This window comes from Sander lucioperca, chromosome 1 (genome assembly GCF_008315115.2).
Source record: "Sander lucioperca isolate FBNREF2018 chromosome 1, SLUC_FBN_1.2, whole genome shotgun sequence".
NCBI lineage: Eukaryota > Metazoa > Chordata > Actinopteri > Perciformes > Percidae > Sander > Sander lucioperca.
In genome coordinates, this window is record NC_050173.1 from 17,229,051 (window position 1) to 17,254,900 (window position 25,850).

Genomic DNA, 25,850 nt, shown 5'->3' on the forward strand with positions numbered 1-25,850 from the left:
TGATCCTACACAGACACACACATCTCATATGACACATGACATGAATTAAAAAGAGGATTTCGATAACAAGGCAGGTTTTATATGTGAGCAGGGACCGCTCAGGTGGCAGCTTCTGGATGACTTCAGAGAGGACAAATTCCAGGCGGGATTGTTTCATGGAGGAAACACCTGTAGACCTTGTGATGAATCATGACACTTACTGAATGTGGAGCATGTGAGTGTTTGTTTTAGATGACTTTGCATAAGCTCATGACCCCTGTGCTGGGCTGAAGCTCCTTCAATAGTAGCTTACACAAAAACAATGCTACTGAAAAAACTCAGAGAGTCAAGTCTTTAATTAAAGCAGGGTCCAATCCAGCACATGAATGACAGACTCTGCCATTACTGTATAGACAGGTAGTTACAGAATGTCAATAAATTGAGTGCTTGAAAAGTGGGATTTTGTTTAATGAAAATCTTGAGAATTATAACTTTAACATCAGTACTTTATTCTTTAACTGACACCAGATAAGATGCGAGGCAGGTTACTTCCTCTACTGGCAGAATCTCTTTACTGCAGTGTTCCGTTTGAATCTTTGTGTCATAATGGTCAAATCTGACCAAATGTAAGAAGGGTAGTAAAGCCAGGTGGCATTGTTGGTTTACAAATATTGTAGAAATAAGTTAATGTCATAGTAATTTAATTCTTAAATATTGTGTTATTTTATGATGCAGAGAGTACCCAAATAAATCATTTTGGGAGTTTTCTAGCAATCTGACATATACTTTTATAGTTTGTTGCTGGCATCTAAGAGGTTTATGTGTTAAGTGTTAGGCAAGGTTTTTTTTTTTTGTTTTTTTTAAATCAAATCAAGAGATACACTTTTTTGGCTGAATCAAACAGAAGTCAACAGACAGCAGCTGCCTCGCAGAAACACTCACAGATATAGGCTTAGACACATTGCATCGCAAAAAATTGAGTAAACAAAAGGCCTGTTTTCTGTGTACTTGCTTTGTGCATGCAATGAAGGCGAGCAACCACTTATTTTAAGAGAGATTTAATCAGTTCCATAGACAAAAGTGTACAGGTGAGAGCTGACAAGCAGTGCTTGGTTCAGTTTGCCTTGTGGCTGTTGAGGACTGCTGTTCAGAGAACCAATGAAGTGCGTACAATAAAACAAAGCCTTTCCCCAAAGAAATTGACTTTAAAGCATCAGTGTGTATTTCTCACTTGTCTGGGTAACGCTGGAGAGGCAATGCAGAAACAGTAGACAGCACAAACAGAGAGCATGACTGTACAGTACGAGGTCTCAATGTCAGTTCATAGTTCTTTGTTTCCATTGAGAACCCCCTCTTTGTGAGTATTAACAGTAATTTATAGAACAGTATCTGATAAGTTACACAGTTATAAAACAGTCCCATGAGGCTCAGGTATTCACACAAGAAATTTAAGTCCCAAAATGAATCATAGTGTTGCCTGGTCTTTGGGTTGCACACCAGTGTATCCGTTCCAGTGGTGACAGTCCATTCAGTAACTCAACAGTAAGATCAAACTTGCAGAATCAATATTAAGTCTAGATTTGGCTTCTTTTAAAAAAAGAATGCACCAAGATTTAGTTAATTCTCCCTCTGGTCAATTTACCCAATAACTGATGTCGAATGACCACAGTCCTCTGTGTCTTGAAGGAATAGACATTTTGGGAAATATGCTTATTCGCTGTCTTGTCGGAAGTTAAATGAGATCATTGATACCACTCTCATGCACGTACACTAAATAAGAAGCTACAGTCAGCAGCTGGTTAGTATAGCTTAGCTTAAGGCTGGAAACAACGGGAAACAGCTAGTATGGCTCTGTCCAAAGGTAACAAAATCGACCTACAGTACTAGCACCTGTAAAGCTCACCAACTGACATGTTTTATCTTGTTTGTTTAATCCTTACTAAAAACCAAAGTGTAAAAGTGACACATTGTGATTTTTCACATCATGTTCCCCCTGTTTCCATTATTTATGCTAAGCTAAGATAACCAGCTGTTGGCTCCGGCTACATATTTTCAGTGCAAGAAAAATAAGTATTTCCCAAAAATGCAACTGTGAAGTTGAACAGTTGAACATGTTGAGTCAATGTCAGAACTGTGAAAAATCACATAACATATTAAAATATGAAAGAAAATGATACTTTGTACTACCAGGCACTACTTTCCTCATTTCCACAGAAGGTTAAGGTGGTTTGCGGCGCCACTTATAGGGTAATTTGACCAACCAACCAAAACCTCTGTGCACTCCTTTGTACAGTATAGTTTTAGTGGAGAGGTTGAGATCTTGAACTCCCTCCTTCATCCGCTCTTCTCCATCCTCTTCCGTCTTCCCCTCCTCCTAAGCCAGGTTATCACTCCTCTTGCTGCACCAGACCACCAGGGCGATCATGGCCAGTGTGAGGAAAACAGGGATGAGGATGAGGAGGGTTAGCGTGTCATCCGGCGGGTCCACCCATACCACCTGGTCCATGGTGCAGTTGGAGAAAAAGTGCTTGTGTATGCGGATAATGTAGCTCTCCACCAGCGGATTGGGCCAGTAGCAGCTGACCATCTGGGACTTTGTCTCTGTGCAGACGGTGAAGAGGTGGTACTCACTGTGGAGAAAAATAGGTGAAAAAAAGGGAAAAGATTAGAAGAAAATCACCACTGACTTCTGGTTTAGCTGTAGTATTCCCAAAGGATCAAATGTGTGATTTCTGACATTTGATCTTGTTTTTTGTAAGATTCCATCCTCCCAATGTATAAAGTACTGCATGCTATTAGAATGTCTTCAGTTCCTCTGCAGAGAGCTCAGGTATTTTATGTTGAATAAAGATCTTAATTATATCACCATCTCGGTCTCCTTGAAAAATTCATTGATCAGTATAATCGGCAACTATAAAAATCGACGACACTTTTTACTTTTAAGGTACTTATATGGAGATAGTTCAAGGGATAAAATTACTGAAATGCGTATCGCAGTGGAGGTGGACAGTTAGCCATCTATTAAGACTCAAATGATCTCACTTAATATACCTCAGGTTCTCTGAAGGGCACGCAATCATTTAAAACCCTATTGCGGGTTTAGCTAGTATTAATGAAAGCATTGGAGGTTTGGTACGTAATCCATCATTGTGACTGGGGATTTACTGCCTTTTACTTTTTTTGGCCTACTACTCTCCTCTATTTCAACAGGCATTCAGGACCGTTCAGAGCCTTCATGAAGCTTTCCAGGCTTAAAACTCTGCTTTGATACATTCATTCAGCCAGCCGTAATCCCTCTTTCTCCATCCTGAATTCTCAATCCCCCAGGTCCAGATTTGTTTCTCTTGACATCCAGGAGCCATTGGTATTCTCACCCGCAGAACAGTGAATTGAGCAACAGTTATATCGTCTCCATGTATGGTCACACTGGCTCCAAATCAGCTGATGAAAAGTCTTATTTACATCATTTGGACTTAATGCTCTAAACTGTGATAACTCAAGAAGCCACAGCTGGTAAAATGCATTTTAACATCATAGTTTTATATATCTGCTCTACAAAACTTAAAAATGCAGTAACTACATCACTGTAAACCCAGATTTAGTTGTAATTAAACTTTTTAGTGGTCACTACTTATTCTTTCATGTTTTGTTAAAAACTATATTCATTACTAAATGACATTAGTTGTTTGTAATAATAAGTATGCAGTGCACAGATCATATTAAGCAGAGAAAACTAAGGATGTTAAGTTTCTGTAGGGGAGGGGCGGGGTCATTTAAACTGTTCTGCGCTGAAGCAATGCAAAGGCTCATGGGAAGAAAGAAAATATGTTCTGAACGGATTCTGTACTAGTGAAAGTGTTTTTTAATAATGTTCTGTTAATGTTTTGGGTGAGCATTTATGTTATCTGGGTTTTAGTTTAGAATGGTTGATTAGTGTTCATGTTTATCTACATTTATTGTTGCACCATGACCGAGACCCGGGGGGAGACTGATGGGGTCTGGGCAGTGAGACAACATTCAGTTTTAACCACATGATTGCAAATCAATAATTTTGTCTCCTGAGTGAGACTATCCACATAGTACAATACATGGAAATATTCAATGTTTTATGGTGATTGTTTTCCTTTCTGCTTATTTGGACAAATAAATAAAATACATTATTCTTAAAGTTATACTGTCATAAAGGAATATATATATATATATATATATGAACAAGAAGTTACTTATTTAGTAGTGATAAATAGCCTAATGTTTTATATTTATGTTTCTTTACATATTTAACTTAACATGCTTATTTCAGACGTAAAAAAAAAAGAAGTAAGTTTACTGATAATTTTTAGCAATGACTACTAATGTAAACTTGATTTGTCTCCTGCATCAACTTACCACTCTGTGTTGATACAACTTGACCTGTTAAGTTTCACCTTATGTAAAAAGTAAGACAGTTTAAGGCCTCTGGTTTTTTTTTTTTTTTTTTTTTTTTGGGTGTGTGTGTGTGTGTGTGTGTGTGTGTGTGGTGGGGACTTTGCAGGGCCTATAAAACAAAGGTAAAACCTAAATGTAAAATGCTATATAACTTTAACATTATAACGTTTAACATATCGCATTTCGAGCCACCAGCCTCTGTACCTCACATAGAAGTTAGGCTCTGACGTCAGGCTGTAGCCATTGTTTTATAAGACCTTTGCTTAGGTGCTGCAAATCCAATACACCCAGCATATTCACATATTGTGTGTATGCTGTATGGGGCATATGCCAGTGATAAGAAAAGTGTTTTGCTGAGAAAAGCATCCTGTCAAATCTGAACTCAGCAATACTATATTATTGAAATAGCAGAAGCTTACATGTTTGTGTGGAAACAAAAAAGAAAGGTTTAGCACTAGATTAATGTTGTAAGATGCAAGAAAAAGGACAAAGTCATTTTAAGTTATTGATATGTTCTATCAAAAAAATTAAAAGTTGAATAGGGATTTTTCAATGTGCATGAACACATCAAATCTTTTCTGAACATGTGATTTATGAGAAAAAAGGCAGCCAAGGGAGAGTTTGGGGAATGAAGAAAATAAAAGGATGGAGAGAGAAATAAAAAATGGAACTATCAGAGCTTTCCGGCAGAAATGATCACTATGCAGCATGCAGGACTGTAGGGAATAACAGACTTTTGAAGTTACTCCCCAGATGTAATAAGCAGCTAACATGTTTTCAAGCTGTCATCCACACACAATAATCAGCTGGGAGGGCAAATAAATAGCTTAAGAAGGTTCACTGTTGATTTACAGACTGAAGGAAGAACTTGGTATTGAATACTTTATATAACGAGACTGTCCTCCCTGAAAAATGCTCTCATAGGCTGTTAAAACGTTTATAGTGGTGGATCCCTCTAGTCCATCCATCCATCCATCTTCGTCCGCTTATCCGGTATTGGGTCGCGGGGGTAGCAGCTCCAGCAGGGGACCCCAAACTTCCCTTTCCCGAGCCACATTAACCAGCTCCGACTGGGAGATCCCGAGGTGTTCCCATGCCAGGTTGGAGATATAATCCCTCCAACTAGTCCTGGGTCTTCCCCGAGGCCTCCTCCCAGCTGGACGTGCCTGGAACACCTCCCTAGGGAGGCGCCCAGGGGGCATCCTTACCAGATGCCCGAACCACTTTAACTGGCTCCTTTCGACGCGAAGGAGCAGCGGCTCTACTCCGAGCTCCTCACGGATGACTGAGCTTCTCACCCTATCTCTAAGGGAGACGCCAGCCACCCTCCTGAGGAAACCCATTTCGGCCGCTTGTACCCTGGATCTTGTTCTTTCAGTCATGACTCCCCTAGTGGCCTCCCGTAATTATTACTGGAGAAAAGCGAGAAGTAAGTTGACGAAGTATAAGAGCGCCAAATTCCGCATAAAGAGGACTTTCTCCCATAAGATCAGGATTTGTGTCCTGTTTGAAAAAACAAAGTAAATGTTTTTTTTATTTATTTACAGAACAAATGGAACTATGTTGCGTTCTGCATCACATGCTTAGCATTGAAGTTAAGTAACGTGACGGATGATTTTAACGCAAGCCACAATCTTTTTCTAAACTTAACTAGCCTAAGTAATTTTGGTGCCTAAACATAACCAAGCTGGGACCGTTTCACACTGTTAACAATATGTTTAAAACCGCTCCCGTTACATTCTGTCGTTATATGATATGAGGACGGAAAGCGCTCCTGTTGGTTCGTATTAGAGGGCAGGAATAAACAACCTATATTGTCGTCTGGTTTGGAGGACTTGTCGTAAATAACTGTGAACATGACCACAAACACATATCCAGCACATACATGTGATACTTTGGCAAATATACATCACATTTGTGCATGCAAAACAAATACACACACAGGCAGTTATGGGTACATACAGATGCTGATTATACTGTTTAGCTGAGAGCTTATCTTTTACGCCAATGTTTAGTGTCTAATATAAGCATTTTAATGCCAAAAAAACTATGTTTTCCTCAGAATGTCATTTCATACTCCCCCTGAGACATTAAATCTCCCAGTGAAGCCCACATTAATAAAACTGCTTGGGGGTTTGTAGCTCTGGAAGGCAAGATAACCCATCACAGGCTGACAAACCGCACGTTGCATATTTCTTAATGGTGTTATATATGTATAGTGTTATATTTGAATAATGCTGCCATTCACTTTATATATGCATCCATCTCACCCATTGCGCATTCACACAACAGTCACACACATTAACACACAATAGCATAACAATCCAATGCTGCTTCTATTCCTTGACAATTGTAGCGTTTTTCATCAGATAGTTTATCCTCTGAGACTGATGGCTCTGCTAACTTGTAAACCAGATTAAATGAATTAAAAAAAACTGTCAGGTAGTGAAATTCTTGCAAATGAGGCAAAGCGAAAATGTGCTTTGCTTTCTGTCTGAACACACCTTGAAACACTTGAATTAGACTTGCATTTTGTGTACCTTTGTGCAAAGCACCACATCATTGTAGAAGAGCACTCAAAGAGCGCAGACCTCTGCCAAGGAATGCTCTATCTCACAATGTTAGTGCAGTGTGAATTTTTCCAATTATTCTGACTCCACATGAATGCATCACAAACGCCCTATCTCGCAATGTGAACTAAAGTGAAAAGGTCCACTCCAAATTTGATGGGTTCTTTCTTGGTCCATGCTTGTCACCATCTCTCCCAGAGCAGCCCAGTCGCATGGCAGTTCGTGAAATGGTAACGTTCCAATTTCGTGGTGACCACCACGAAATAAAGTAGAAAATCGTTTCCCTGTACACGAATCAATAGATCAAAATAAAGTGACCATTTCACGAACTGCCCTGAGACCGGGTTGCCATGCTACACCCTTCCAGCCAGTTTCATTAAAATCTGTCGAAAATCGACAACAGAAGTCAATTGTTCAAGCAGCAATTACAACCCATATATACTGTATGTTTATAGTGTGTGGTAGAGCGAGTGAAAAAGTGATGGGGATTAGCTCCCCGAGCAAGTACCAACTCACTCTGGAGGCGTAGACAGAGATACAAAGTGTCATCCCTGTGGGAGAGGAGCAGGAAAAGTTAACCCTCTCCTTAATTTCATGTTGTTTATGGAGCAGGAGAACCTGGAAATGAGTAGGGGGAAATGCGACTTTACCAAGCCACGACCAAGAGGACCAATCACAGTTGTTGTGGTCTGCGTTGCCAAGACGTGTAGTTACATTTTTTGAGAGGTGCACGTCAGGCTATGGCGTAGAGCAGTGGTTCTCAACCTTTTCGAGTCGCAACCCCCAGAATTATAAGGTTGGTGTTCACGACCCCCTTACCCTCTTTGACAACGAGAGAAAGTGAGCTGCAAACCGGTGTAAACTGCTGTTTCTACATGCCTCCCCCTGCTGATTTTGAGTTATTATTGTAAATGCTCTCATTAATACAAATAATGTTTTGCTTTAAATACAGTTTAGTTTTAGTAGCTAGCGCCTAACCTTGTCCAAGTGCCCCAGGCTCTGTGGATTTTTGACATTTGTGCTTTTTCTCTTTCCCTGACCCGCCTTCAAACTCCTTTCTGTGTTCCAGGACCTACTGATTTACAAATGAAGCTCTAAATATAACATGAAATGCACCAAACTCACACAGTAATGTAAAAACCTTTACCCAGTCTAGAAGATGTTATTTCATTTTTTTCTCCCCAAGCATCTGGCGACCCCCAGAAATTATCTCGCGACCCCCTTGGGGGTCCTGACCCCCAGGTTGAGAACCACTGGCGTAGGGTACGGCATAGGGTCTGTATCTTTACGTACATACGTAAGTATCTATGGCGTCTATTTAACGCAGGACCGTAAATTGGGCTTAAGGAGGAATGTGGGGTGGTTGTATGGGTCAAGGAATTGTTGTATTACAGGTTAGGAATAAACAACCAATATTGTTGTATGGTTTGGAGGACTTTTCATTTTAACCATCAACCGTCCTCCATGGCTGGTTGGCTGATACAGTTGTTAGTAACATTCTCCTGCCAGTCTTGTGAACCACATGACCCTCATTGAGGCTTGCTAATCTTAATGGTCAATAAATTGTGATTAGAAGCAGTTGGAAAAAGCTGTGACGACTTTAGAGCAGCATCTGGTCCACACAGGGAATGACCATAATTCCTAATAGTGAATATATATTATTGAAGGTCCAGAGAGACAGACACCACTCTTCCCCTCTTCCTGTGTGCTCAACATCAAGGCTAGCTACTCCCAGAGCTGTAAACCGCTCAGGGCAGAAAATCAATATGTTATTAGAGGTAAATTATTGAAGTGCATGAATGTGCATACAGTCACACACAGCCTCTTTGTGGTCTGTTTATACCCTGTATTGTGTGGTCCGACAAGCTTGTACCGGCTCATTTCTAACAATAACAGTCATGTTGGCTGAGTGTTTGGCCAGCAGCTATACTGCAGGGAGGCATGGCTCATTTGTCAGAGAGAGGAAGCTTTGCGGGGGTCGTTGCTTGTTTAAACATGAGGCCCCTTGCTCTTCCAAGCCCTGTCCTTCTCACCACTCTCTGGTTCCTCTTGTGCCTTCGCTTTCTGTCTGTCTCCCTCGCCTCTTCCAGGCTCCAAAGAAAACTGCTTCTGAGAAAGTCACTATATCCTCCTCAGTACAGTAAATGAAGAATCGTTCACAAATATACCCAAATCAATCAGTCATCTCATAAAAATGTGGACTCTTGCAGGCAGAGTTCCTGAAAAAGCCACGCTATGCTTTGTTTCCTGCTACGTTTTGGCTATAAATCAATCTTTTGTTCTTACATCACATTTGATATGTCAGACAACTCTAACAGATCTGATTAGGATTAAAGATGGTTTGGCTCTTTGAAATCCCTTCATGGTTGGACCAGCTTCAGCAGAGCAGAAATTCGGGCCAGTGTTTGATTTGATTTGAATTCAAAGTGGCAGAAACAAAAAAAAGTTTTTTAGCAAGAAACGAAAACGAGTTGAATTCTTCTAGACTTGTTTATAGGTACAAAAACTAAATTGACAGTGGCAGAAACGAGAAAACAGGAGAAAGCTTTTTGTTTTTTCGTTACCTGGATTTTGACCGCAAGTGCTCTGTGTGACGCCTTCAAAATAACAATAATAATAAAAGTTCCCTACTGCCCTCTTCGCCAGTAGTTTGACAGCCTCACCTAATTATGAAAATCTTCGAATAAAGTATGACATTTGACAGCTACAGTAGCTGGGATAATAACGAAATGGGGCACTGAATTTGATGAATTTACTGTTTATCAGACCACAAATGAGACAAGAAGCTAGCACATTCTGCGGTACCGCTGCCTGTCTCCCCGCTGTTAGCTGCTGCTCAGCACTGGGTTTAACCTGTGTCAAATTTAACCTACAAAACAAAGACTTGGTCCCACCGCTGACAGCCATACCCATAGATGACGATCATCGATCATTGCGTAAATGCAAGTTTCAGTTGCTAACCGGCCCCACAGATGTTTACCCTGACTATAACGCCTAAAGTCAACCATCTGGCTTCAGGTGCTACATGTTTGGTTGACACTATTATTCTTGATGTGGCTAATTCAATTTCCTTTAATTTATAATCACTGAAATAAGTCAGTGTGTGAATGTGTGTGAATGTGTGTAATTGTATTAATAAAAAACACTGTGTGCCTGGAAATCAGCATGGAGCTCAGACAGATTTTCCTGGGAAGAAATAATGGGTAAAAAGAAAAACATGAGAAAGCATGACTCATGAAGGAAGCAGGTGGTTCTTCTTCCTAGAACCGTTTGAATTTTCCCCGCAAATCTATGTGTCAGATGATTATTTTTGACATTGATTTCAAGCTCTCATGTATATGTGTGCTCAAGTCTCATGGCTCTCTCCCTCCCCTTTCTGGCTGTGCAGTTAAAGGGAAAACAAGTTGAATGCGAGAGGTCAAAGGTGAGTGGAAGGAATGAGGTGAAAAGCTGGATAAAGATAGATACAGATGGGTGGTCAGGGCTCAGATGCTTCTTAAAAAACAGCTCTGGTTTTGAGAAGCAAACCTCCAGCTGTTCTCCCACCCAACCAGCTGCATGAGGCTCAGATAGATTACAGTCTTCTATCTCATCAAGTGCCACTGTGTACGACTGACAACCCCTTAACTAAAACTAAAAATATAGATCACTCAGACAAGAAGACAACAGTACTTAAGAAAAGATATGTGATAACGATAAGAGCTTAAAAATATGGGTGACTTTACAATGTCCAGATATCTTTTATCTTTCACAGCTTTCTACTGGTTGTTATACAAAATGACAAATTTGCTCTGTAGTAAGCCGGACTGGGCGACTAATGTACAGTAAGGAGACCATTTAATTTTACTCTTAAACTTTGTCACACTCCTACACTACTACCACACTACTATTCTCAACATCACCACTTCATTTTGGGCAAACAGGGAGAATTAATGGGCTCTTTCCTAATGCTTTTCTCTGTTGCAGGCCAATTTTCGAGTCTGAATAATAGCGCAGAACACCAGAACCTATTTTAGAATAAAGCAAACAGGTACGGTGATTCCCATGCTGTTGAGCTAAAATCTCTTTAGAACATAAAGAACTAGGAGTGTGTGTTGCTGCTAATAATCCATTATGGGAAGAAAAAAAATCAGATTAGGCAGTGAGAAATGCCTCAAAATTAAATTATAAGTGAGCTGATTCAGTGTTTGTGGGTGTCTAAATGAATGCCTCTGCTATATGTGATGCAGACAAATGCAGAGCTATGCAAGATATAGTAGGGATGTAAACGAATATGGAGACATTCTGATACACTGATTTGCCATCAATTGACACAATTTACTACTTCCTCTCATACTACTCTCTTTTTTTAAATCAGAAAAATGGCTTGGTTTATAAACATCAGAAACAGACTTTTTCTTTTCAGCACCACAGTAACCACTTGGTTGCTCTCTGTACAGGAAGTGCTAAGGGCCAAAGCAGCTTGACTTTCCATGATGCAACATGCAAAAAAACATCTGAATTGTAAATAGTTGTATTAAATATTCAGGAGGGTTATCTGCATAACTTTGGTGTTGCACATGTGCGATTTTCACCTCATGATCCAATAGTGAAGCCTGCACCTGAGCAAATTTACAGGAGACACACGGAAGATAGGGAGCGTCTCAAAGTACATGTGTTATGGCCGAGAGAGCTTTCCGATTTTTGCTATTGTTTTTTAAAGGTCCCATGGCATGAAAATTTCACTTTATGAGGTTTTTTAACATTAATATGTATTCCCCAGCCTGCCTATGGTCCCCCAGTGGCTAGAAATGGCGATAGGTGTAAACCGAGCCCTGGGTATCCTGCTCTGCCTTTGAGAAAATGAAAGCTCAGATGGGCCGATCTGGAATCTGCTCCTTAGGTTACCTCCCCTTTCTCTGCTTTGCCCGCCCAGAGAATTTGGCCCACCCATGAGAGAGAGACATCATGGCTTTCAAACGAGCAAAGTGGCAGTTGGTCAAGGCCATACCCCCACCCTCCACCTTGCCCCCCCCTCTCTCCTCTTTAATAGCTACAGACACAGAAATGGCACATCCTAAGGAAAGCTCATTGTGGGACTGGCTCTAGTGGCTGTAATTCTGCACCAAGGCTGAATTTCGGGAAAGAGACTTCAGATACAGTATTAGGGGAATACTAAGGTCTATATAAAAGAGACTTCAGATACAGTATTAGGGGACCACTAAGGTCTATATAAAAGAGACTTCAGATACAGTATTAGGGGACCACTAAGGCCTATATAAAAGAGACTTCAGATACAGTATTAGGGGACCACTAAGGTCTATATAAAAGAGACTTCAGATACAGTATTAGGGGACCACTAAGGTCTATATAAAAGAGACTTCAGATACAGTATTAGGGGACCACTAAGGTCTATATAAAAGAGACTTCAGATACAGTATTAGGGGACCACTAAGGTCTATATAAAAGCATCCAAAGAGCACCATGTCATGGGACCTTTAAAATTGACACTTTCATTACAACTTTTATTTTCATCCGGACCTCCTCCTATTGCATGCATTTTAATATGTAATATGGTCCAATGAGCTATCATGGCCCATCTTTTGTCAAAAGCTTTTCATCACTGACACTTCAAACCAACTTTATATTCTCCTCCAATTAGTTTATTAAAGAAAATCATACAGTATGGCCCAATGCAATGCTTGTGTTTTTTCACTGTTCTATTTACACTAGGCCTATTCATTACCAACTGGACCATTAACATGTACACAGCTCACTCAGCTAAGACTTACTTCGCTCTCTCTTTTTCTCTAAGTTGGCGTTAAATTAGAAATGATGCTTCATTATTTGATTGATTTAGGTACAGGGTTAAAATACTATATTGTTTTGTATATTTTGTTTGCAGCTAAACTATGTATATATATATGGTCGTACCTGATGAAGTGTGTGAGGTTACACCAGTAGTGTGGATCTATGTGACCCATGTCCCGCTTGAATTCCTCTCCACAGACCTCCACCTCCCACTTCAGACGGGACTCATTGCAGGGTTTCCTCGGCCGGGGAGGAGTGGGCTCTATGTTGAAACTGTCAGCGGCTGAAACGACAGAAAGAAGAAAACCATTTTGGGTCACATACCCTGCTTTGTGTTGCCTCTGATAAATAGTCATGACAGTGAAGTAACTGAAATAAAACATGACAAAGACAGAAGTCCATTGTCATTTGACTTGTATTCTTGTATTATTTATGAGCTGTGTACTGCATGCATTTTTGACATTTTTCATTTTTTCATAAAGTTCTGTCCTAAAGCTGCAACCTTTTCATACTGTCTATCATAAGTTAAATTTTCACACACTAGTTCTTGGATTAGTGGAAATGTCACTAATGTCTCACTCCCACAATCTTATTTTTCTTTGTTGTGTCCTGATGTTGCTCAGTTTTCCCAAGAGACTGACATAGTTCTATCTTATTTTATATGATGGATGGATGGATGGATGAAAATGCTTACCTGACAACCCTCTCATCATCCAGGCATTGACTGTAAAGAAACAAAATAAGAAGTTATTTAGAGTGAACGGATGGCTAAACAACTCACCACACCACACAGTTATTTCTTAATTTACATATTCTGTTACATAAATTACATTTCTGCATCTCTCTGTGACCTTTGGCCCTCTCATTTTACAGTTCGAAGAGATTATCGACTGATCGAGATCAACTTCACAATCTTTGTAGGGTATCAGATCCTCTACTAGAGCTGCATTAAACTAAATCTGTTGTGTTAAGTTACTGCAAATTCAAACTTCCTATTGCTCTTGTTTCACATTAAAAGCTTTGCATAGGCAAAGCATGGGAACTTTTATTGTTAGGCAACTGCAGCTTTGGCATTGTTTTACAACCGAAGGTAGTACCGACTGTTATTGCTCGCTATAATCTCGTGAAATAAACAAGCACTTTTTTCAGCACTTAATTCCCAGTGGATCAGTTTTAACCAATGCAGGATGTAATTGCACATGGGATAACAGCCACAGTGAACTGTTAGATGAGGAGTTGCAGACAACAGGTTCTTACTACAGAGAACCAGCATCTCATCAAGGTAAGCACCTTTTACCATGCCTTCCTGTTGGATGGAAAACTAAATGCACATGGCTTGGCAAGGCACAGGTTTCCCCAACCTATTGACCTGTTGCCTGGGATCCATTGCATTCTCAGCCATGCTACTGAAGCAGCAGAACGATTCCCATCATCCTCAGCTGTACTTTGTATTCAGTGCAGATTAATGTTTGCATGCTCAACTAAGATGGTGGACATGGTAAACGGTATAGCTGCTAAACATCAGCATGTTAGCACTGTTATTGTCAGCATGCTAGCATGCTGCATTTAGCTCAAAGCACAGCTGTCTCAGTATGGCTACAGCTAGCATAGCTGCTTATTCTAATGTCTTTCACATTCAAAGGTGCCTCCTCTCGGCTGGTTCTGGGAGGACATGAGGGACTTCACTTTATGCTTTGTTTTAACTTTCCCCCAAAACTGTGTGTTATAAATGTTCACAGTCAAATGTATTACAGTACAAAAAGGCTATGTTGCCTCAGCCCAATGTTCCCTCATTTCAATGAGATTTTACCCCCATCAAAATGAAAGCCCTATGTTCCCTCATTCCACATAGCATCCCCCCTTTTAGGTAGAGCTTTTGAAAAGTAATAGTGTGTTTGGACTACAGACAGCCAACAGACAAATAGAGCATGTTCACACACAACTGTATTATGTTTTGATTGATTGGAGCAGATTATTTGTGACAGAACCAAGATCATCTCACTGATGTGTATAAAATCCTTTTGTGTGACCATTGTCATAAATGAATGAGACAAACAAAATCAATACAAATCCATTATTTGTGACATGCACTGTGTTTTCATTTGCTGCTTACCCAGCAGAGGCAAAAAACAAATAAAGATGGAACGACAATGAAAAATGACAGCTGAAGAGGGGAATCCTCATACTCTCCAATACAAAAGTGCATCTATCATACAAACTTTTTATTCCCTTTCTCTCCCCACCTTGTTCTCTGATCCAAGTTACGAGTGTCCGAGTGTGACCAAAGCTAAACGTGCCACTGCACAGGAAGGTATATCTCTCTTTGAAGTGCCATGCTTACAAAGTGTGAAAGACACCCCGCCCCGTAGGACAAAGACAAAGACCAAATTAGCGTGCTAAATATAGAAACTTTCCTGTTTGAGCAAATGGGGATGTTTTGAGGTGGTGTGTTTGTGATGGGATAAAATAATTTTACCTTGTGTGTTTGTTTTTAATACTATAGATAGATAAAGTATTTCGGTAGATTCTAGCCCTTTTTCCATGTCGATGGTTTGGTTTGAATACCTTTGAAAGGAATAGTCTGACATGTTGTGAATTTTGCGTTTTCGTTGAGAGTTAGATGATATCAATCTTCTCATCTAACTCTCTGCCAAAAGCTAATACGTGTATTACCAAAATATCAAACTATTTCTTTAATATTATAGCACAAAACTTTGTACAAATGCGTGGTTCAGGTGGAAAATGTAGATGGTAGAAATCCTAATCAATTTTTTCTGTGATTAGGGTCCTTCAACTGGAACAACTTCTTTTTTGGAAACACATTTTAAGAGCACAGATCAAATAAACTTTTTGTTTTATGGCAAAGTCCAACCTCTCAGACAGGTCGAAGATGAGCTGAATGAAAATTAGGATTTCTTCCGTCAAATTCTGTCTGTGATGTCCATTGTTTAGCGCTGTATTTTACTTTTTGGTGTCTCCACTTTCCCTCAACCCGCCTCATCTACTTGTACTGTGACTTACGTTTTCCAAAAAGCCTTGGAAAACTTTTGAAAAACTGAACTGCACTCAAAGATTTGGCAAAAAAAAGAACAAGAATGAGGAAGAACGTCCAAGACACAGAATTCCTGGAAGTGCTGTTTCAGAACAAAAGTGGTGACAAGAGTCACCCTCAGCTTTTTTAGAATAGGATAAGAATCCCCGGAGCTATCAGAGGTCACAAAGTCTAATCCATATGCATAGTTAAAAAAAAAAATCTTATCTCAAAACATTTAATCCACTTCCTGTCATCTCTTCAAGGCAGACACAGACAGAAAATCATTTCTTAAGATCACAAGAAAATATGCCCTTTGTGTCTACTAATCAATGCATCAAATCAAATATAATGGCAAGTTAAGAGCACTCTTTGAAAATTCTCCATCTCAAAACTTGGCTTTCAGCCCTCTGGTTCCCATATGTCTCCTCTTGCATTTAATTTCTCCCGACAATAAGCCCACTGCAGGCCAGTCCAAAAATAACATCTCGTATATAACATCCAACATAAATACATCTTGAGTACATAAGCTCCTGTGCGGCAGGAATCAGCAAAGCCAAACATCCCACATGCACTCTTTGATAACAAACCACTTACGATAGCACAAGCTCTGCTACAACATTATGAAACAGATTATGTGTAGATATTGTACAGCTCATTACATATGGGTGCAACACTTGATAATATGTTCCCGGTTTATTTAAGTAATAAGCAATAGCAAGAACAGAGTTGCCAGTATTTTGTTATGCATAACATTCAAATTTTAACATTTGCACAACAAAGATCTTCAAAAGGTCATTCAGTTTCCAATATTTAATCCAGATATGTATACTTCACAGGGTGGAAAAGCTTCCCAATTAGGATCTCTATTGAAATCACTAACAATAATAATCACAATGATTAAATAAGATCAAAATGTCACACATGCCACTACAGTACAGATTAAGATAACCATTGTAATTGTAATGTAAATGCATGGTAGTCATTGATTTCACTAATTTAAACATTAACAGTAACTATGTTTCGGTCTAACATTACTGATTTACGATTTTACTATAAAGTGCATGACCAAACAGTTGTAGCTCCTCAGCGGACACTGATTGGTTCGGTCCGCTGCTGTTCGGACACAAACGCATATCTTGAAGCCTGACAGGGTGTGATATGTGATCCCGCGTGATCTGGTGATATTGCGAGAATCCAGCTGCTCTGCAAGGTAAGATCAACACAGAAGCTCTGGAAATGAGACAATATCCTTACCACAGCACGTCAGCACCTATGATGAATCAATGAACAACATGTTGTTCTTACAATTTGTTTTTTGTCCGTAACAAACAAACAAGATATAACTGAGCTTTAGAGCTGCTAGTAGATGGGTTTTGTTTTGGTGAAACCCTAGCCAGCTGTTTCCCTGTTTACAGTTTTTGTGCTAAGCTAAGCTAACCTGCTGCTGGCTGTAGCTTCATATTCAGTCTTCCCATTTAACTCTCTCTAACCCTAACCCAAACCTAATCCTCTAGGCAGGAAAGCAAAGTGTACTACCCAACATATCAATATGTTGCTTTAAGTCCCATAGTCACACACATTTGAGCTTAAACTTTAAATTATTTTTTTTATAAATATTTTAAAAATATCTTGCTGCCCTCTTCTGGAAACAACATTGATGAGGGCGGTGAGTTTTTAAGTTTATTGATCCCTAGTGGGGAAATTACAATTTACACTCTTTGTTAGAAATCACTACACACAGGCCTGAAATACACACACATGCTCAGGACCTATTCATGCACAAATGGAGAGATGTCAGAGTGAGTGGGCTGCCAGTGCTGGACCAGCGCCCTGAGCGGTTGGGGGGGTACGGTGCCTTGCTCAAGAGCACCTGGCAGTGCCCAGGAGTTGAACTGGCATCTCTCCAGCTACCAATCCACACTCTGTACTGGGACTTGATCCAGCAACCCTCCGGTTCCCAACCCAAGTCCCTACGGACTGAGCTACTGCCACCCCCCAGAGCTACTGCCACCCCCTGAGCTACTGCCACCCCCCTGAACCTGCAACTGTGAAGTTGCGTACCTTATAGTCTGGATCAACGGAAGTACATTTCCAGGATAATTGCCTGACATCGGGCTCGCAGCTTTGCCCCTCACCTTCCGTTCTCTGTGTGTTGCCGTTCTCAAAATCCATACAGAGATACATTGGTAAGAGCAAATTAAGTTTACCATGTATCCAGCTAATTTAAATAGCTCACGTTACTGTATTGTATGAACAGTTAATTTAATATAGAATATTTCTTTTCAGTGAGCAAATGTTCCACCAAATCAAGTTCCTTCCCAAGACGATTGTGATAGGTTTAACAAAATGCAAACAACCCAGAGTGTTTTTTTTCTCCTATCAGAGAATGTATGTGTGGTGTAGCCAGACCTTACTCCACAGCACTGTGAAGATAGGTCTGGAAATGCGAGACCACGTCTTACAACCAAAACAATTAGCGAGTGCAGCTTTAAAATGTACATACAGCAGTGTGCATATCTGTATAGTATCTGTTTATTTGGTCTAAAAGAACAGGGCTCAAAAACGGGGAATATCACCACAAATAACAGTATTCCATTGGCATTTCTTACATAGCTATTTAGAGAGGATGAATAGCAGCAATGCAGTTTATCGGTAGCTGCCTCTCCTATCACAAACACTTACAGGCTGTGAGTTGTAGATTGTAGTAATGTCTTTTCAATTTACTGAAACCACCAGTGTCCGCCAGTTTATCTGTAGCTGCCTCTACTATCATAAACACGTATAGGCTGTGAGTTGTAGATTGTAGTAATGTCTTTTCAATTTACTGAAACCACCAGTGTCCATTCGCAGTAACTCAATGTGAAAACCGTCTTTGAATTGCATGAGCTGAGCTGTGAGAGACAGATGTGTGACATCTTTGTTCTTCATATAGCGTTTTCACTTCTTGTAAAAAATGTAAATGAAACATTCAAAAAGTAATCAATTTAACATGAATTCATTCATTCACACTCATTAAGAACGGCAATTTAATCTTGGGCTTCTATAGACAACTGAAAAGGGTGGATGGATGGTTTTCGTAGTTGTTCATTCATCTGGCCGCTCTCACTTATTTTTATTCCATTTATCAGGTTCCTCTTGACTGAGGTTCAACTTCACAGTTATGCTAATGAAGCCTTTCCTGGCCACTACGGACGCTGCTGCTCATGGATCAAGCCCATACGATTATGAAAAAGGGAAAAGGTTTCACATCATAGGAAAATTAACATTTTAATAACTTATTTAACAACATCCTCTGCTCTGGCTTTGTTGTGTCAAAGGGATGCTTTAATTTGAAAGAACATGTTTCTTATAGAGCAATAACCACTTTTAAAAAGACAGACGTGAAACTGGCATAATTAAGTCTTATTTTGTTCTTTAATGTACTGTATAAAGGAAGCAATTACCCATAGGCTTACTGCAGGATATTAATTAGATTCTCTGCATGTGGGGGTTTAAAATTAGCAAGATGCTAAAAGGCTGCAATTATTGGCTTCCCTCAAGCTTCCATATCAAATCCACAAAAAAACAACTTCCACCTGAGCAGGAAGAATCATTAAATACTTCTCGATAAGGGCGAGCTTTAAACCAAGCAATCTTTTGCACTCAACTAGAACTGTCGAGTCAACTGTAATGCAGCCTTAGCACTACATGGTAACAGCATTACACATGTGAATTATGCAGGCCAAGCAGAGCTATTATTAACTAGGAGAAAAACTATATCAAGATGTTTGAAGATGTTACACACTGGTTGACAGCGTGCCAGTCATGTATTCCCAGTTGGCACACGGTCACGCTGTATCCCCTCAGGTTGTCTAGATAAATATAGATGAGAGGATAAGATTAAGGAAAGTAGATAATTTGCCAGCACTGTCCAAACAGATTTAAAACACAGGCACAGGGAGCAGGGCATGTTTAACAACCTCTACCTTATATCACAATGTCAGGTCTGCCCCATCATCGCCATCGCAACACGAGTGCTGAAGATGGTTCGTAATAACGGTCCGATTTGTTTAGAGAGAAAACATTTTTTTGCATTTGGCTGCACTTTTTCTGCAAATGTAATTGTGAGTTTAAACACTTCGGAAGATTGCATAATGCATTCCAAACAGGATATGAAGAAGGTCTTAGCCAAATCCGTATCTATGCCTACAGCAATAATGTGTCCTGTGTTCAAAATCTAATCTCAGAAATTAAAAAGGGAAATAAATCAGATGTCCTTTTGTCTCATTCTCTTCCTGCTGTGCCATCTGTCTTCTACTTCTACCAAATGAGGTCACTGAAAATCAGCTGAGGTTTCTACAGGCACATAGGAGAGAAAAGGGGAAAAAAAGAGAGGTGAGGGTGAGGAAGAGTGGAGGAAAGGGGGAGAGAAATGCACATTGGCTTCCTTAACATCCGAAAAACATGATCTATCAATAATTGATTTATATAGAAACTTAATTTTAAGCTTGGAAACAAGGTGGTTAATGTCTGATTTAAATGTAATTTCAAAGCTAAATGCTTATTATTTGAAACCATTTTAATTTTAACTCTTTGGGCAGTTGAGAGTTTAGTAGACATGGATTTGTCCACATTTAACACTAACACAAGTTTGGTTAATAATAGAATTGGGATAAATAAACATCAATAATACAAAATTATAACTCTAAAGAGTTCACCATAACCACAGTTTGACTACTTTGGTTATTATTATTATTATTATTATTATTATTATTATTATTATTACTAGGGTTTATAGTTTGAGAGTCTCAATATATTGTTAAAATTTGTCATAAAATCCAATGAAATTGGGGTAATGTTTATTTTTTGTTATATTTTCTTTTTCTTTTGAGGTTCCTGTAGTGTTAGCAGTGATGTGGCCATGCTGGTTCTACCCCTTTGTGTGTGTTTTCTAAAATGTTTATCTTCAAAACTTTCTCTACCAGCAATTTCATTAAATAAAGGTTTGTACCTACGTACTTATTTTATGTATTTTCAAACATATGTATTTGGGTTGGTTTTTTTTACCTTGATTTAATATAAGCTATAATCTAATGAATGAATGAAATCATGTCTCAAGATGCAGAAAAATGAGTCCATGCATTTGTTACTTTTAGGATGGATTACTGCAAATCCTTATTATCAGGTGGCTCCAATAAGTCCCTTAAGACTCTCCAGTTGATCCAGCTGATCAGTACATGTGAAAAGCGCATGTACTGACAAGTAGGAAAAGATATCCTATTTCTCCCATATTAGCTTCTCTGAACTGGCTCCCTGTAAAATCCAGAATTGAATTTAAAAAGAGATCATAGTACCCAATTGCCCCACCTGAACACTGCACTACCACAATGCAGAGTTACGTGTGGTTCCTTAGAGTCTCCAAAGGTAGAATGGGAGCCAGAGCCTTCAGCTACCTTTTCTCTGAGGCTATTTTTTTATTATTTTTTTTCATGCATTGCTAGGGTAATTGTGTCTATGTTAGGAGAACATAAGGAGAGCATGTGTTTTATAGTCATACATACGTTTTAGATATGCTTACTCAACCACTAACAGGACCAAAATTGAAATGAAATGACAAACGTACAATGACAAAATTATGTACAAATAATTTATTTACAGTATATATGCCATATATTTTTATATTAACAATAAACAATGTCAACAAACTATTTCAGTCAATCAGACATTGATTTCATGGCCTTCATTAACCCTAATGAGACAGCAGCATTGGTATATTTTCATTTACAAAGCCTTGTTGGGTAAAATCCCTTCATCTGCATAATGTCCTGTCACTCATCACCAACAGCTGTTATGATCTTTGCTCCACTAGATGGCGGCTCTACCAGGTACTCAGGATTCCCTCAGGACTTGGTAGAACAACCTTCTCCTAATTTGCACCTTGGTCATGGAATAATCTTCAGAACACACTACAGCGTATTGATTTGGTCTCCCTGGGAGAGCTTAAAGCTCTGATAAAACTGTGTACCTAAAGATTGCAATTGCTACTGGAATTTGTATTTGCAGTATGCATCTGTTGTCCCTTGTCTGTCTTTAATGTGCTCTAATACCGCAAAGCACGTTGAATCGACGAAGGATGACGAGTAGCGACCGTCCGTGACACACTCAGGTCCCCACGAACAGCACTCAGCCTTTCCGCTGATTTTGTCCAGTGGCCACTCGCAGTTTTGCAACAACAAAAAACTTGCGACCCAGAAAGTTGTTTTCCCATAGGCCATAATTGTAAAAGAGATGTCTGTAAAACTGCTGCCAGGACACTTCAAACTGCAAACAAGGGTGATTGTAACTCTTTACATAGAATATTTTTAAGCCATACGTTTTTAATCTTTCTAAAACTTTTCCAAAGCCCAGAAAAAGTACATCCTTCATAATGACGTCTGGAACGTACGGAAAGGGTGAGCGCTGTTCGTAGGGGGCTGCCATTCATGGGTTTGCTCGTTCACATACCCTGAAGCATTATGGGAGAAACATTACTGCGCATATTCAGTGAGTCGCATAACACGGAAGTAAACCTGGAAGCTTAGAAACTTTTTGGTGAACACTGAGCAACTCTCATAGGAATAAACAGGGCTCCTCCATAAACGTTGTATCCCGTTCTTATAATAATAAAAAAAATAATAATAATAACAATAATGCGCTCACTGCTTGAGAGGAACATGAATAATATGAATTGATGTATTGATGATGAGTATTGATCATATATATAACTTATATATAAATCGAAGCTTGTAATACTACAATCTTGCATTTTGAGAAGCCCTATTCTTTATATTTCTTCGTCTTAGTTTGCCCCTTGATTTAATTCAAGTGGTTTGTTCTGTACCTAAATATACTACAACCGTTTAAATGTATCTGTTCCCCTTTCACCTCGTTTATGTCTTTTGGGAACCAATATGTCTGACAAGTGGAATATATATGAAAGTATGTACATAGATGCCAGCTAGGAAATGTATAGCTTTAAAATGGAAGGCGTCCAAACCCCCAGCAATAGTCCACTGGTGGAATGAACTCTCAAGCTACTTTGTTTTGGACAGAATTTATTATAATAATAAAGACAGAACCTCAGACTTTTTGAAGATATGGCAGTCTCATAGAGATTTTGATTTTATACATTTTTACATTAATGTTAGGGATTACGATAAAAGTGTTATCTGAGTGCATTTATTATGTTGTTTGATTTGTGTGTTTTGTAGTTTTGTGTTATTTAGTTTGTTTTAGTTTAATATGTTTGTTTATGATTATGGAATTTTTGTCTGTGTCCTAGTGTGAATGATCTATAATATGAATAATGAGATATATGTTTGAAATATCTTTACACTGTTTATGTAAAATATAATAAAAAAAGTTCTATGGCTGTGTGTTTCATTAACTACAGTTCTTTCTGCCAGAGCCTTGGTCAGGGGCCCTGACAGGAGCTAACCTTACATACATACTGTTGGTCGTGGGAGGAAACCGGAGCACCTGGAGGAAACCCACACAAATACGTCGAGAACATGCAGGATCTCGAAGTATTCCAAAAGTAATCCAAAGTATTTTGAAAATATATTACCTAATTTGAGTAATCTAATGGAATACACTTTCCAATGGCATTTCAGGGCATGTCCTGCCTAAGGTCAATGACGTGGATAGGAGGAGCCGGGGATCAAACCATTAGTGGATGACCCACTCTACCCACAGAGCCACAGCTGCCCCATTAGCTAACCTGTATGTCTTTGGGCTGTGGGAGGAAACCGGAGCGCCCGAAGTAAACCCAAACATACACGTGGAGAAAGGAACCATAGATGGAAAATAGAAAATGTTTTTTGTCGGGGAGACACTACAGGCAAAAACATAATTTTTCATTTTGAGGTTTTGGCCTTTTTTGCTTTCAGACTAGTGGGAAAGAAACATCCAAAATACACAATGGTGTTTATTTTACTTCACTTTGACTATTTCTATTTAAATCATGTAGATTTCCATTAAATGCACCAAAAGGTAGCATTAGATAATGCCTCAAATGCATATTTTAAACAGAAAACTTTCAGAAGCCGTGTAATAAAACAAATATTTATCTTAATGTAAAAAAAATCAACTGAGGACGTTTCATGGTGATATCTATTAGTTAAAATATTTTCACTATTCACCTGTAGTTTCTCCCCTTAATTACGAATGGCAGATTTGAATTGCAGGTAGAACTCTAGCTTTAGCTTGGGTAAGCTGGATGGGGCCTGGTTTTTCTTCCACAACACAGGGTCTTATGGAGATGGGAGGGAGCAGGGCGATCTTGAACTCCTCTCTAGACTGACGCTCGGAGTTGATAAGGGCGAGTGGGAAGCAAGTGCTCCTTGATATAATCCGGGACACACCCATGTCCTTTAATTTGTCCTCAGAGGGGGAATGAGACTTTTTGGAAACAGGGGGTAAAGATTTGGTCCTTGATATATCGCCACACTCGTATCTGTCAGCCTCTTGTTCTCATCTTTCAGACTCTTGCTATCTTCCTGGTATGCCATGAGGACGCCCTGGGATGCCTTTAATTTTTCTTTAAGCTCTCTCTTATCCCACTGACACCTTTGCAACATCTTTATTGCGTCCTCCGGCCGCCGCGCCAACATGCGCTTCAGCTTCTTAATCTCCTCCTTCTTTTTCTCCAAAAGAAGCTTTTGATTTTTCCAACAGTGCGGGGACTGGCGTTGCGTATCTGTCATCTTCCTTAGGAGGAATGTGAGAAAACTATTCTTATCATCCGCCAGTGATCTGGCGATCAGCAGCCTCGCTTTTGTTTGCTCGTTTTCCAATTCCTGCTGAAGTTCCTTGTTCTCCTGCCTGAGACACTTAAGTTCAGTCTCATATTCTTTAAGTGTCTGCTCCAGCTCTTTCTTCTTATTTGCCTGGAGGTTGAGCTTTGTTTGCTGTTGCTCTACCAGAACATTGTTGTCCTGCAGCTCTTTTTCCAACTTGTCTTTTTCAGCCACAATCTTGGTCAATATCTTCTCTACCCGCTCCTCTTCCTCTTTAGCAGATTTCATACTGGTGTCCAGTGTCGACTTTGTTTCATCCAGCTGGCTCTTCACTCTTTTCAGCTCCTTCTTCATAGAAGCACATTGATTTTCCACCCTGTCCAACTCTTTGTTCTTTGCATTTATCTCAAAAGTCTTGTCTGTGATTATATTCTCCTTTTGTTTAATTTCATCGTTCTTCTGAGGTATAATTTCCAGAACCTCAATGTACCGTTTATGCTTAAGGTCTGTTTCAGCCTTGACATTACTCATTTGGATTGATTCCATTTTTAGCCTTGTCTCTAAATCACAGATGTCTTTTCTAAGTTGTAATATTTCCGGGTCTCTGGACTCAATGTGTTCTGTGATCTCATTCTGCTTTTCTATCAGTTTATTTTTCAGCTCAACGTAGCTGCTCAGTTGGTCTTCCAGTTGTTCTCTGATTTTAAACTGCTTATTTGCCTCCTTTGTGTGGTTTTCTGATTCCGGTTTTGATATTTTGCTGCATTTTATACATCTGGTTTTCCTGTTCCTTAGACAACTTTGTGAAATAGTCGCATTCACTTTGCAAACTCTTGATCTTAATTTTATTGTGAAAATGTTCTTCTTTGTAAAGGTTATTTAGTTTTTCGTGTTTTTCAAGTTCTTTCGCTTGTTTCTTAAATTTTTCTTGTTTTTTTTCGAGTTCTGCTTCAGTCAGGGTAAGCCTTTCCACTTCTTTTTGGTTAAACATATTCATTTTTTTATCTCACTGAACTTTGTGTATGTCTTTTTGAGTTCTTCACTATGTTTAAACAGTTCTATCAGTCGGTCTATTTCTTTGACGCCATAATGTTTAGATCCTTTCAGGGTATCCACCTCATGCTGCAATGCCCCCCTCTGTTGGGTCAGCTTTTTGTTCTTCTCAAGTGTGTCATTCAACTTTTTTAGTTTTATCTCCTGTTGTCGCCACTCCTTCTCTATTTGAAATTTGTTCTCAAACTGTTTTGTCACAATTTTGAGATGCTTAATTGTCAGCTCTGACTTTTTATTTTTACG

The 25,850-nt window shown here is 39.3% G+C and overlaps 1 protein-coding gene across 1 annotated transcript in view; it reads right to left on the reverse strand.

Annotated features, from left to right (window-relative positions):
- Positions 1 to 469: 469 nt before the first annotated feature.
- The window catches only part of LOC116046302 (receptor activity-modifying protein 3-like), a 41,571-nt gene continuing 16,190 nt past the window's right edge, over positions 470 to 25,850 (reverse strand). The window contains exons 2-4 of the mRNA XM_031294619.2: positions 13,459 to 13,488; positions 12,888 to 13,047; positions 470 to 2,609 (exon numbers count right to left, since the gene is read on the reverse strand). Coding sequence (XP_031150479.1) covers positions 2,354 to 2,609; positions 12,888 to 13,047; positions 13,459 to 13,488 — 446 coding nt within the window. The 3' untranslated portion in view covers positions 470 to 2,353. The remainder of the gene's footprint in view (positions 2,610 to 12,887; positions 13,048 to 13,458; positions 13,489 to 25,850) is intronic.